The sequence below is a fragment of the Amblyraja radiata genome, chromosome 1, assembly GCF_010909765.2.
Source record: "Amblyraja radiata isolate CabotCenter1 chromosome 1, sAmbRad1.1.pri, whole genome shotgun sequence".
Lineage (NCBI taxonomy): Eukaryota > Metazoa > Chordata > Chondrichthyes > Rajiformes > Rajidae > Amblyraja > Amblyraja radiata.
In genome coordinates, this window is record NC_045956.1 from 15,701,861 (window position 1) to 15,714,856 (window position 12,996).

Sequence of the window (12,996 nt, forward strand, 5' to 3'; positions counted from 1 at the left end):
AGCTGGCGCTGCGAGAAAAGAGCACTTTGTCCATGTGCGCCTGACAGCTACAGCAGCAGCAGCAGTAGCTGCAGCAGCCCCTCTCGCAGCGCAAAACACAACAACTTCCCGGGGCTCGGACAAAGTGCAGGCAGAAACGATGCCGCTCTCCCCGCAGCCGCGGGCAGGTGCGGGCGGCCGCAGGACGAGCCGCTTCTCCACGGCCAGTGCTCTTTGCCTGTGCTTCCTCCTGGCTGCCCTGCAAGCCGAGGAGCTGCCGGAGCCCTCCCGGGACACGCTGCTGGTCGCCAACAACTTGGTGAGAGCGCCCTTCGGCAGATCGGTCCACATCGACCCAGTCAACGACCTGATGATCCAAGTGCTCCCGGGAGACAGGTGCCTGGTCACGGTGCTGGACAACGACCCCCTGTCCCAGAGACCCGGCGTGTTGTCGCCCAAGAAATTCCCCTGTGACTTCGGGCCGGGGGACGTCACGTACACCCACCACGGCTCCAGGAGCCCGGCCGCGGACCGGGTGAGGCTGCAGCTCCGCTACGACACACAGACCGACACCATCATCGTGCCCTTCTCGCTGGAGATACAGGTGGTCTTCCAGCAGCTGCAGGTGGTCAACCGCAACGTGCCTCTGGTGGTGGAGAGGCTGAACGGAGCCAGCAACCCCATCGATAGCAAGGTGCTGGGCTTTACCTACGACGGGGGCTCTGAGAGCTGCCAGCTCACCCCTCTGCTGGGCGAGGGGGGCTTGCCCCGCTATGGACACCTCGTCAACTTCAGCAGCAGCAGCGGGCGGTCGGTGGACTGCGCCGCCTTCGTGCAAGCGGGCGTCCGCTACCAGCACACGGCGACCATCAGCTCCCCCAACAGGGACTACATCCCCATGCTGGTGGAGCTACTGGGGCTGGGGGTCCGGGGCAAGCCGGCCAGGCAGGAGTATTTTCAGCTGGTGGTGCGGATCCGCCCGGGAGCCGAGAACACGCCGCCCAGACCCAGCTTCGTGGCCATGATGATGATGGAGGTGGATCAGTTCGTGTTGACGGCCATCACCAGCGAGATGTTGGCGGCCGAGGACGTGGAGACCGAGGCCGACCAGCTGATCTTCAACATCACCTCGCCCCTGGGGCCGGCCGAAGGGCAGCTGATCAGCACCGCCGACCAGAACCAGCCCATCACATCCTTCTACCAGGGGGACATGTGGGAGCTGACCATCGCCTACAAGCCCCCGGCGGCAGACTCGGACGAGGAGCGCATCTTCCAGCTGGAGCTGCAGGCGGTGGACGCGGAAGGGGCCGCCTCGGAGCCGTTCGCCTTCATGGTGGTGGTGAAGCCCATGAACACGCTGGCGCCGGTAGCTAGTGGAGGCGGAGGGCAGCTGCTGCTGTTCGAGGGCCAGTCTCGGCCGCTGTCCACCCTGCACATCAGCGACGAGGACGACGTGGAGAGGGTGAGGGTGAGTGTGGTGCACGGCCTGAGGCACGGCCGGCTGAGTGTGTTGGGAGCAGCCCGCAGCTGGTTCAGCCCCGCCGAGCTCCACGCCGGCCTGGTGGTCTACCAGCACGACGGCGGCGAGTCCCACAGCGACAACGTGGTCTTCCGCATGGAGGACGGCCAGGGCCACCGCGTCCAGTTCCTCTACCCCATCAGCATCGCCCCGACCGACGACCAGGCGCCCGTGGTCAACGCCAACACCGGCCTGGCGCTGCCCGAGCAGAGCACCCGGCAGATCTCGCCCTTCGTCCTCAGCGCCAGCGACATCGACTCCGAGGACTCGGCCATCCGCTTCGTGCTGGAGGCTCCCTACTCCCCGCTCGGGCTCCTGCTCCTCCGGCAGGGAGAGAGGCCCCAGGAGATACATACAGGCTGGAGATACGTGCAGGAGCAGCGGGTGTACGAGAAGGTGGTGAGTCAGTGGACGCAGCGGGACATCCTGGAGGGCAAGTTGTACTACAGGCACGTCGGGCCGCACAGCACCCACACGGTGATGGACTCGCTGGCCTTCCGTGTGCAGGACGACAACGACCCACCCAACCTGTCCGGAGAGCACAGTCTGACGGTCAAAGTGGAGCCTGTAGACCACCTGCCCCCCGAGCTGTTCCCCGGCACCAGCCTGCAGATGGTGGTCAGGGAGTACGAGCTGAGCCACCTCGGCAAGAAGTCCCTGCGCTACACAGACTTGGATTCGGATGACCGGCAACTGAGGTACACCATCCTATCGCCACCCACCGACATAGACGACAACAACCCGGTCCGGACGGGGGACCTGGTGCTGACCGATAACCCCGAGGCAACGGTCAGCCAGTTCACCCAGGCTCAGGTGAGTCACCACAAGGTGTCCTACCGGCCCCCGGACCAGGAGCTGGGCATCACCGCCAGGATGGTGCAGTTTACCTACTCGGTACGCGACCCCGCGGGCAACGCCGCCAGAGGCATTTTCACCATCTTCCTGCAGCCGGTGGACAACAAACCCCCGCAGATCAGCAACACGGGCTTCACCGTGACCGAGGGCGGCGATTTCGTATTGACGGCCGGCGAGCTGGACGCCAGCGACGAGGACACGGACCGGGACAGAATCACTTTCACCCTGACCCAGGCTCCCCAGCACGGCCGCCTCCAGTATGTCGGGGTCACCATCTCAGCAGGAGAGTCCTTCAACTTGGACGACATCGCAAGCGGGCGGCTTGTGTACCGGCACAGCGGAGGCGAAACCACCGCCGATTCCTTCAGGCTGGACGTTGCCGACGGGCTCCACCAAGTGCCGGTGGCCATTAGGGTGACGGTGAGTCCCGTAGATGACCAGGCGCCCACCATCACCTTGCCCGAGGGTCAGCTTGGCTCCCACATCGACGTCCTTGAAAACGGAGCGACTGAAATCACCACCAGCGTCATCCGAGGCACGGATGAAGACACTGATGACTTAATGCTGACATTCATTGTGGAGAATCCACCCAAACTGGGGGAAATACTGGCCAACGGGCTGCCAGTGGAGAGATTCACCCAGGAGGATTTAATGAATGGAGCGGTGGTCTATGCCCATACCAGTGGCGAGGTTGGCACACAGAAGAAACACGATTGGTTCAACTTGACTGTCTCTGACATGTCAAATGAATGGGTGGTTGGCGGGAATAAGGTGCAAGGAGTCAGGGTTCAAGTCACCATCTTGCCCGTAGACAGCGTGGCACCTGATGTGAAGGTTGGAGAGCAGTACACGGTTTTGGAGGGGGGGAAGAATGCCATCACAACGGGACATTTAAACGCTGAAGATATAGATACTCTAAAGGATGACATCCTGTGCATAATCATTGTCCAGCCAACATCGGGTTACGTTGAAAACATTTCACCGGCTCCAGGGTCTGAGAAGTCGAGGAGCGGCAAGGCCATTAGTGCTTTTACCATGAAGGATGTTGGAGATGGCCACGTCCACTATGTTCAAAGTATTCACAAGGGGGTTGAACAGGTGGAGGACAGGTTCACCTTCCACTGTTCCGACGGCATTAACTTCTCTCACCACCTCTTCTTCCCAATTGTAATTATCCCAACCAACGACGAAACGCCAGAGATTTTTGTCCGTGAGTTTGTGGTGATGGAGGGGATGAGCCTCGTTGTGGACAGCCCAATATTGAATGCAGCCGATGTCGACATTCCCCCTGACCAACTTCATTTTATCCTAACTAAACCGCCAAAGCATGGTCAGTTTGTGCAACAGTCGGCACAGGGTACTGTGCCCATCAAAAGCTTTACCCTAGAGGACATCTCCATCGGTTCCACCATTGTCTACGAACATGATGATTCTGAAACCAATGAAGACACCTTTGATATCAGAGTTACAGATGGCAAATATACTGTGGACAAGACAGTCCCAATTATGATAATCCTGGTTGACGATGAAACTCCACGAATGTCCATAAACGATGGCCTGGAAGTAGAAATAGGCGAGTCGAAGATAATAACCAACAAAATCTTAAAAGCAACAGACTTGGATTCTGATGACAAAACGTTGACTTATGTAATTCGTCACAGCCCAAGGCAAGGCTTGTTGCAACATTTGATGAAAGATGGCGATGTGCTTCAGAACCTCACAGTCGGCATGAATTTCACCCAGGATGAAATCGATAAAGGATTGATTCAGTATGTGCAAGCTGGCCAAGCGGGCGTGCGCGATCTCGTTAAGTTTGATGTGACGGATGGCATCAACCCACTGATTGATCGCTATTTTTACATTAGCGTTGGCAGCATCGATGCGGTGTTCCCGGAAGTAATTAACAAAGGTGTCACGCTGAAGGAAGGTGGGAAGGTGACGCTGACTACAGATTTACTGAGCACCAGTGATATTAACAGCCCCGACGAAAACTTAAGGTTCAGTATCACTCGTGCTCCGAGACGAGGGCATCTGGAAAAGACTGATAGTCCTGGCCTGCCTATCACCTCCTTCACTCAACTGGAACTAGCAGGAAACAAAATCTATTATATCCATACATCGGATGATGAAGTTAAAATGGACAGTTTTGAGTTTGAGGTTACCGATGGTTACAATCCAGTGTTTCGTACATTTCGAGTTTCCATAACAGATGTCGACAATAGGAAACCAGTACTCACGATCCATGACTTGGTCGTGAGCGAAGGGGAAGGGAAGCTGATCACTCCCTTTGAGCTCACAGTAGAGGACCACGACACGCCAGACTATTTTCTCAGTTTCATTATCACCCAGGTCCCTGTTCATGGTCAGTTGCTGTTTAACAGAAGCCAACCAGTCACCAGCTTCACCAAGCAGGACCTCAATGACAATCTTATTAGTTACAAACACGATGGCACGGAGACAAATGAAGACAGTTTCTCTTTCACAGTAACTGATGGCACACATACTGAATACTACGTGTTCCCTGACCCTGTGTTTGAAACGCGCAAGCCTCAGACGATGAAGATCTGGATCGCAGCTGTTGACAACGGTGTTCCACAAATTATTGTCAACAAAGGGGCTCCAACACTTCGACTAATGCACACTGGTCACCTTGGATTTATGATCACCAACAAGGCACTGAAGGCCGAGGATCGTGACAGCCCACACAAGCTCCTGAAGTACAAGATCTCTGAGGGACCAAAGCATGGCTACATTATTAACACTGATCTGGGAAACGACAGTATTACCACATTCAGTCAAGGTTGGTGTGAAGTTTTATAGTCAAGTTTTAACCACAAAAGCTTTTTTATCTCTCTATTCCCACTATCTATTTAATCTGTATATTAGATGATAATAATTATTTGAACAATCGCTAATTTACCATTCCAAATATGATAGGCTTAAATAAGACAGCAGCCTGAACAAATAGTATCTGTCCAAAGAATAATGACATCTTTCACATGTGGTCTCTATTATAGCTGTATTTTTGTCCATTTTCTTACACTTATTTGCTGATTTTGTGTGACTGGTGTTGAACAACATGACACTGCCTCCAGGAAGGATTGCATTGTTCCTTTGTCAGTACATATGACAATTCAACCCTCTTGTAATTAAGCACCGGTTGTACTGAAGTGGTATCAAGTATGCAATGCTATGCGTTTGACAATTTTTATTCACACAGTCTGGCCTTTTGTCCGTTGTTTATTCTTGCATGACTGTTTTTGGATTAAGTAGTTGAACCAAGATTAACAAGCTCTGATCAGTGAAGTTTCGTCAAAAGGTAGCAGGTGCATGAAGGACGTTTCAAAAAATGAGCTAAGTAAAAAATGAGCTTTACATAGCATTACCAGTCTGAAGACAGCATTTGATTATGACAACTATTTTAAGAATGCTTTGAAGTTAAAAGTGATTAAAGAAAGTGGTTCCTGAGTGCTACTGTGCCCTTCCAGACGGCAGCATATAGAAATAGTGAATGAATTGGTGTGTGGCATGAAATAAGGATCATTGCATAATTCACTACAGTGTTCAGTAGAGACATCCACATGACAACATCTGTTAGCTTCGTTTTAAAGGGCGTTCAAGTCTGCGAGGCATTACTGCAGTGCACAGTGAACATGAATTAGGTGAACAATTGCTGACATTGTATTGAAAACCACTTGAGCTTTTAGTCAAAAGCACCCTGGAGCAGCCAGAAGAATGGAAGATAGTAAACAGAGTTTAACTATGCAATTCTTGTTGTATTGACTTATGTTGGCCATGCCAGAGGTTAAAGCATAGCTAAAGAGAATCCTGCTTTTTATGTTTCCTGCCATCAAGAGAAACCTTCAGTAAGACTCACAGAGACAATTCATTCAGCACATGACATTATTGTGAATATTGGATACTAAAAAAATTAATTGGCAACTACAATTTTAGTTTACCAAAGTATTATGCTATCAACACCTGGTTTATACTTGTTAAAACAGAAAATATTTAAGTTTTTCAATTATATTGTATTGACAAACTAGTCTTGGGATGACACTAAAAATTACAGGCATACTGCATATTTGGATATTGTTTCTCTGTATCTTGTATCCAGCTTATAACTACAATCATTTATTTGATACAACCACCTTTTTATTACTTTGTTAACTGTTGTAAAGGATGCCAATTTACAGTTTGAACAGTTAGAATTTGAACATTTGATCCTTAAGATGTGAAATTAGCACCTTCGTAACTTCCACTCATTAATAGATCGATCTTCAGTATTTCCGTGGCACGATACTAAGCCACAATTATGGCAAAACCATTGGTCACAAAGATGAACTAAATTCCTGAGTCAATCCTCTGTATTGAGTTTTGGTTCCTATTGAACTCATGCCTTATTGTTAGGACTTAGAAAATAAGGAGCGCAAAACTGAATTTGGACAAAGGCAATACGATTTGTCAGTATAAATGTCAGACATCAGAAATTAAAATGTGAATGCCTTCAGCAAAAAGTGTAGACATATGAGGGAATTTAATCGCATGAATGATATTTAGAAAGAGAATCTTGAACCAAGTATTAAAAACAGAATGTGCCACTGGTGATTTTTCTTTGAGGCCAGAAGGTTTTAGCCGTGCTATGAAAAACACCTGAAACAGCTATTTTCTAGCAAACAACATACAATTGCATACGTGTGTGATGGGCAGAAAGAATGGTGGTGAGAAGCCATGGGCCCAATGTTTCTAGAGGAAACATAGAAACATAGAAAATAGGTGCAGGAGGAGGCCATTTGGCCCTTCGAGCCAGCACCGCCATTCATTGTGATCATGGCTGATCGTCCCCTATCAATAACCTGGGCCTGCCTTCTCCCCATATCCCTTGACTCCACTAGCCCCTAGAGCTCTATCTAACTCTCTCTTAAATCCATCCAGTGATTTGGCCTCCACTGCCATCTGTGGCAGGGAATTCCATAAATTCACAACTCTCTGGGAGTGAAAGTTTTTTCTCACCTCAGTCTTAAATGACCTCCCCTTTATTCTGAGACTGTGGCCCCTGGTTCTGGACACGCCCAACATAGGGAACATTTTTCCTGCATCTAGCTTGTCCAGTCCATTTATAATTTTATATGTTTCTATAAGATCCCCCTCATCCTTCTAAACTCCAGTGAATACATGCCTAGTCTTTTCAATCTTTCCTCCTATGAAAACTGGAAACCTGAGAAAACACATTAGCATAATTTTACTAAAAGGGTGGGAGAGCGATGGAACAGCCAGAAATATCTGACAGGATGAGGCCGGGATTGCCATTCGCTGTTTATGAAGCCATCCGATTTTCATTTTTTTTGTAATGGTGGTGAGAGATTGAAAATAATTAAAATAGCATTTAAAAGCTGGGAAATGCGGTTGAGAATAGGAGAATGTTGGAAATCCCCAGTGTATCAAGGAGTATCCGTGTAGAACAAAATAAAATGGCTTAATATTACAGATGGATAACCTTACCACAGAATTGCCCCATTTTGAAGGAAACAAAACAATCTATTTGAAATTGTTGAATTCAATATTCAGATAGTTTGCTCTGTTTCCTTCAAAATGGGGCAATTCTGCAGTAAGGTTATGAAAAGGTGGTTGAGAGGCACGTACAAGAAAAACATTTGTAGGGCTACAAGTAAATAAAGAGAGATGGATGGAGTCTGGTAGAATTAGTCTAGTTCGAGCCAGCAATGACTTAGTTTGTAAAATGGCCCCATATTTGTTGTAGAAAGTATGTGTGATTGGATTGTGAATAAGAAGGATGATGCAACATGGTTTCAAAGGCATCTAAATAAGCTGGATGAATGGGCAGGAACGTGACAGAAACAATATAACGTGCAAAAATGTACTAGCTTTGCATCTTTGGAATGTTTTACCTAGAAGGTTGTGGAGGTTTAGTTGTGTGTTTTTTTTTCAAAATAGAGATGAATAGGCTTCTGGATATTCAAGGAAGTATCTTTGACTAACAGGCCAGCCATTACGCTGATGAATGACAGCTTCTTCCTCAATGCTACATCTTTTAATTGTAATTTGAATATAATAAGTGTGAATATGTTGAAAGTAAATTTTAAAGCTGGTTGAAGTTATGGTTCCCTTATCTTGCCCTTCGGCATTTAACACAGGTAGAAAAATGTTTAAACATTCTGTTGACTGGGAATTCCTGCCATTCCATTGATTCATCGTGTCCTTGTTGTTTCTATAATTGTGGTCGCCTAAATGTTTATCTTAAGTGATCCTATAATCCATGCTTTTGTCAATAAGATGAATGGTGGTTGTTAACTTGAAGCAGTGTTCCAAAATAGCCTCAGGTAAGCTTTCAGTTATCTTAACACTGACAGACTTGATCATGGAAGCTTTGAGAAACATTAAACACTAAATGACATTTATTTTGTTTTGAATCACAACACTGATGCTCCTAAAATTTACAAGTATATTAGCATAGCTCGATGTTCCCCACCTGATGGTTAAATGTAGTCTACTGCTTTCAATGCAAGTTATTGCAGAAAACCTCAGAGAGGAGACTTTTATCTTGTATACGGCTGGAGATTGTCTACAGCTTTTAATGCAAGTAATTCTTAAATGTGGACTCATAGAGTTAGAGTCATACAATATGCAAACAGAGGCTTCGCCTATTGAGTTGGTACTGGCCATAAGCACCCATTTACATTAATCTTTCAATTATTCTATTTTATTTGCCCCTCATTCCCAAAGATCCTATAGCGGAGCAAGATAGACCACTCCTGCTAAATGCAATGGGCTGACATGTAGTACGGAACGGAACGCAACGTGGGCCTTTTTTTCATCCATTTCCGTAACCGGACCGGACCCGACCCGACTCGCAGTGTAATCAAAATTGCGGGGGAACAGTTTGTGTTAATAAATTAAAATTCTGAAAATGAGGAGAAGATTTTTACCAAATAACTTTTATTTTTACGAGGATGTTTCCGTAACTGGCTTCCGTCTCTGCACTATTATCCTAAGGGATCTTTGGTTCGGAGACGGAAGCCGGTTACGGAAATGGGGCCTTAAATTACCCATGAATCTGCCTATGACCGTACTACGTCTTTTTCGTCGAGTGAACTATCTTGCTCGCTATAGGATCTTTGCTCATTCCCATCAATTCCTCTATTCACCTATGCAGTCTGGGCGATTTACAGTGGCCTGTTAACACACTGACATGTAGTGAAGCTGCAACTCTACAGCTGCATTAACGATGTGGGGAAGCTTCTTGTACTCTGTTCTGTATGCAGTGGTGGCGGTCAGAACTCACCTTTAATCCAACACCAAGCTCTATTTTTTCTCATTCAAGTCCAGAGAGGATGGCCAGAGGTAAATGTAAAATACCATGTTTTATGCATTGGACAGATCCACCGAATTTGCATTGATACTGAATTTGCACTGAGTTTGCAAATCTTATCTATCACAAAGTTTATCTTCTGTTACCTCCTTAACTTTGTTGGCTTTTGACTCCTGTTTTAATTTATCTGTTGCTGAAACATTTACGGGTATATTTTGACATATTGAGATGCAACTCCTTCAATACTTTCCCCGTGTTATTTCTCAATCGCTGTCCAAACACCTGAACTTATCCGAAACTGTGGCCCATTCCTCTGTTGCATTCAATCTTGCTGCCAAACGATCTCTCCATGTTGGATGTACATTGGTTCTCAATCACCCAACACTTTATATTTCGACACAAGGAATCGGCAGAAAGTTGCCTGGGTTTCAGCAACTGAGTTACAGAGAAAGGTTGAACAAGTTAGGTCTTTATTCTTTGGAGCGCAGAAGGTTAGGGGGGGACTTGATAGAGGTCTTTAAAATGATGAGAGGGATAGACAGAGTTGACTTGGATAAGCTTTTCCCATTGAGAGTAGGGAAGGTTCAAACAAGAGGACATGACTTGAGAATTAAGGGACAGAAGTTTAGGGGTAACATGAATGGGAACTTCTTTACTCAGAGAGTGGTAGCTGTGTGGAATGAGCTTCCAGTGGAAGTGGTGGAGGCAGGTTCGATTTTATCATTTAAAAATAAATTGGATAGGTATATGGACGGGAAAGGAATTGAGGGTTATGGTCTGAGTGCAGGTAGATGGGGCTAGGGGAAAATAAGTGTTCGGCAAGGACTAGAAGGGCCGAGATGGCCTGTTTCCGTGCTGTAATTGTTATATGGTTATATAAACAAACTGCTGGAGGAACTCAGAAAATCAAGCAGCATCTGTGGAGGCAGAGGGATGATCCTGATTCAGGGTGTCAAGCCGAACATGGACCATCCATTCACCTCCTCAGATGCTACTTGGCCTGCAGAGTTCCACTAGAAGTTTATTTTGCTGTTTAAATTTAAGATTCTCATCAACATATTTAAATATTAGTCTAGAGAGCTCTGGAAAGCAACTCTTAGCTACCATCTACCTCATTGGTGAGATTTGGACTATCTTTAATCGACATTTACTGGACTTTATCTTGCACTAAACCTTATTCCCTTTATCCTCTATCTGTACAATGTGGACCTAGATTGTAATCATTTATAGTCTTTCCACCGACTGGATAGCACACAACAAAAAAGCTTTTCACTGTACCTCGGAACACGTGACAATAAACTAAACTATTGTTATAGACTTGCCCCTTTTTAACTTTGTAACCTCAAAACTGCGTTCATCCCTCCTCGCCCCACCTTTTGTTTCTTTGTGAATATCTGTAAATTTGTGGTCATGTCTTCAGCTGCCCTGATATTATGATGTAAAATTCCTCCCATGTTGATATTCTATTTCTCTCTGCCATGCAAAATCTCCCAACTAAATATCCTAACACTTTTCTTGAAAGACTAATAATTGGCTAACCATTTATTTAGCCTTCCTAACATTACCCTTTTTTTTAGTTTTGCAGTTTAATTATTGATTATGAATATTCCTTTAGATATTTTACTACATTAATAGAATTGTTCAAATACACAGTTATAATATTGTTTCTGAATATAATATTTTATACAATGTAGTAAACTCCAAACAAATGTTAGTCAGTGTCATGTGAACATGGGTTATAGACGAAGTGAACTTCTATAGGTATTTTTCCACATACACCATTTCTTCAGTGGAAGAGTTATAGAAATAGGGGAAAAAGCAGCAAGTTACAAGTGATTTTTCCAGAATTCCTCGGCCTACTGGATCCCTCATTTCCTAACCATTTTAACTCCCATTCCCATACAGACCTTTCTGTCCCGGGCCTCCTCCATTACCAGAATGAACTACCCACAAACTAACGGAAAGCATTTCATATTCCGTTGGGTAGCTTGCAACTCAATAACATGATTATTGAAATCTCTGATTTTAGGTACCCCCCCTTATATAGCCCAACCGATTGCACACCCATTTCCCCACTATTCCACCCCTTTCCCCTTCCTCTGTCCCCTTCCACCTATATCCCTTCGTATTTCACTCCACTTTTTTAAACCTCTAGCCTTTGTCCACCCACCTGAAATCACAACCCCTCTCACAGCACCTATCACTTTGCCAGGCTTTGTCCCGCTCCCAATTCTTTTCTAGTTGTCTCCCTCTTACTACGATCTGTCTGAAGAAGGGTCCCGACCAAAAAAGTCACCCCTGTACCCCAGTGCCGCTGCCTGACCCGCTGAGTTACTCCAGCACTTTGTGTTTCGTTGATCTGAAATGTTTGCGGACACAAATGGATTGTAGAATGCAATGTGCAGAACATTTTTTTAAATGGTTGAAATTTATTTTCCATTTTCTCTCTTATTTTGTCCCATATTGCACCTTATCCACTCACTGGTGTAAAGAGAATATGATGTATTTACATGATATATCTTACATGTTATTCAAGGGTCATGCCTGTGGTGTTGTGATAGATTATTGTCTTTACTCTCCTGTCTTGCGAAAGCATCACCGGTCACTTTGTTCCTGGCATTGAACTAAGATGGTGATTTGCACTTGGAGATAACCTTGGATTCAGGCCTTTCCCTCTCAATGACACTGCACGACAGTGCACCAATTCTTTCATTGTGCTTAGATTACCCAAAGAGTAAAACTTATCTTTTTAAAAAGTAAGCTTAAATTTCTGTTAAAGATTGCTTAGAAATATGTTACTATTGATTTTTTTTTAAACTTAGAGCCATAGAGTCATAGAGTGGTACAGGCCCTTTGGCCCAACTTGTCCACACTCCCCAACATGTCCCAGCTACCCTAGTTTCACCTCGCTGTGTTTGGTCCATATCCCTCCAAACCTGTCCTAACCACGTGAAAGACATGTTGCGGCTAACAAATTAGCTAGTTAATGCTGCCTGGAAATCATTGTCTTAGATGCACCAGTCTAACTATTTCTTAAATGTTGGGATAGTCCCTGTCTCAACTACCTCACTCATCTGGCAGCTTGTGTGATAAAGTTACTTTTAAATATTTTCATCTTCACCATAAACCTATTGGAGGACTTGTGGAGGAATTGCTGTTGACATTTTACTCCATCAAAATATCTTGCTACTGACAGGTACAGAATGGGGAAGCATTAAATTGGTGTCATGCCCAGTGTTAATTGGTGTTGCCCTCCATCATACAACAGATGGATGATGGATATTTGAAGTCGATAAAATGCCAGGAATTCATA

General features: G+C 46.0%; 1 protein-coding gene across 1 annotated transcript in view; it reads left to right on the forward strand.

Annotated features, from left to right (window-relative positions):
* The window catches only part of frem3 (FRAS1 related extracellular matrix 3), a 144,373-nt gene continuing 131,377 nt past the window's right edge, over positions 1-12,996 (forward strand). Inside the window, 1 exon segment of the mRNA XM_033018180.1 lies at positions 1-5,153. Within this exon segment, the coding sequence (XP_032874071.1) occupies positions 140-5,153 (5,014 nt within the window). The 5' untranslated portion in view covers positions 1-139.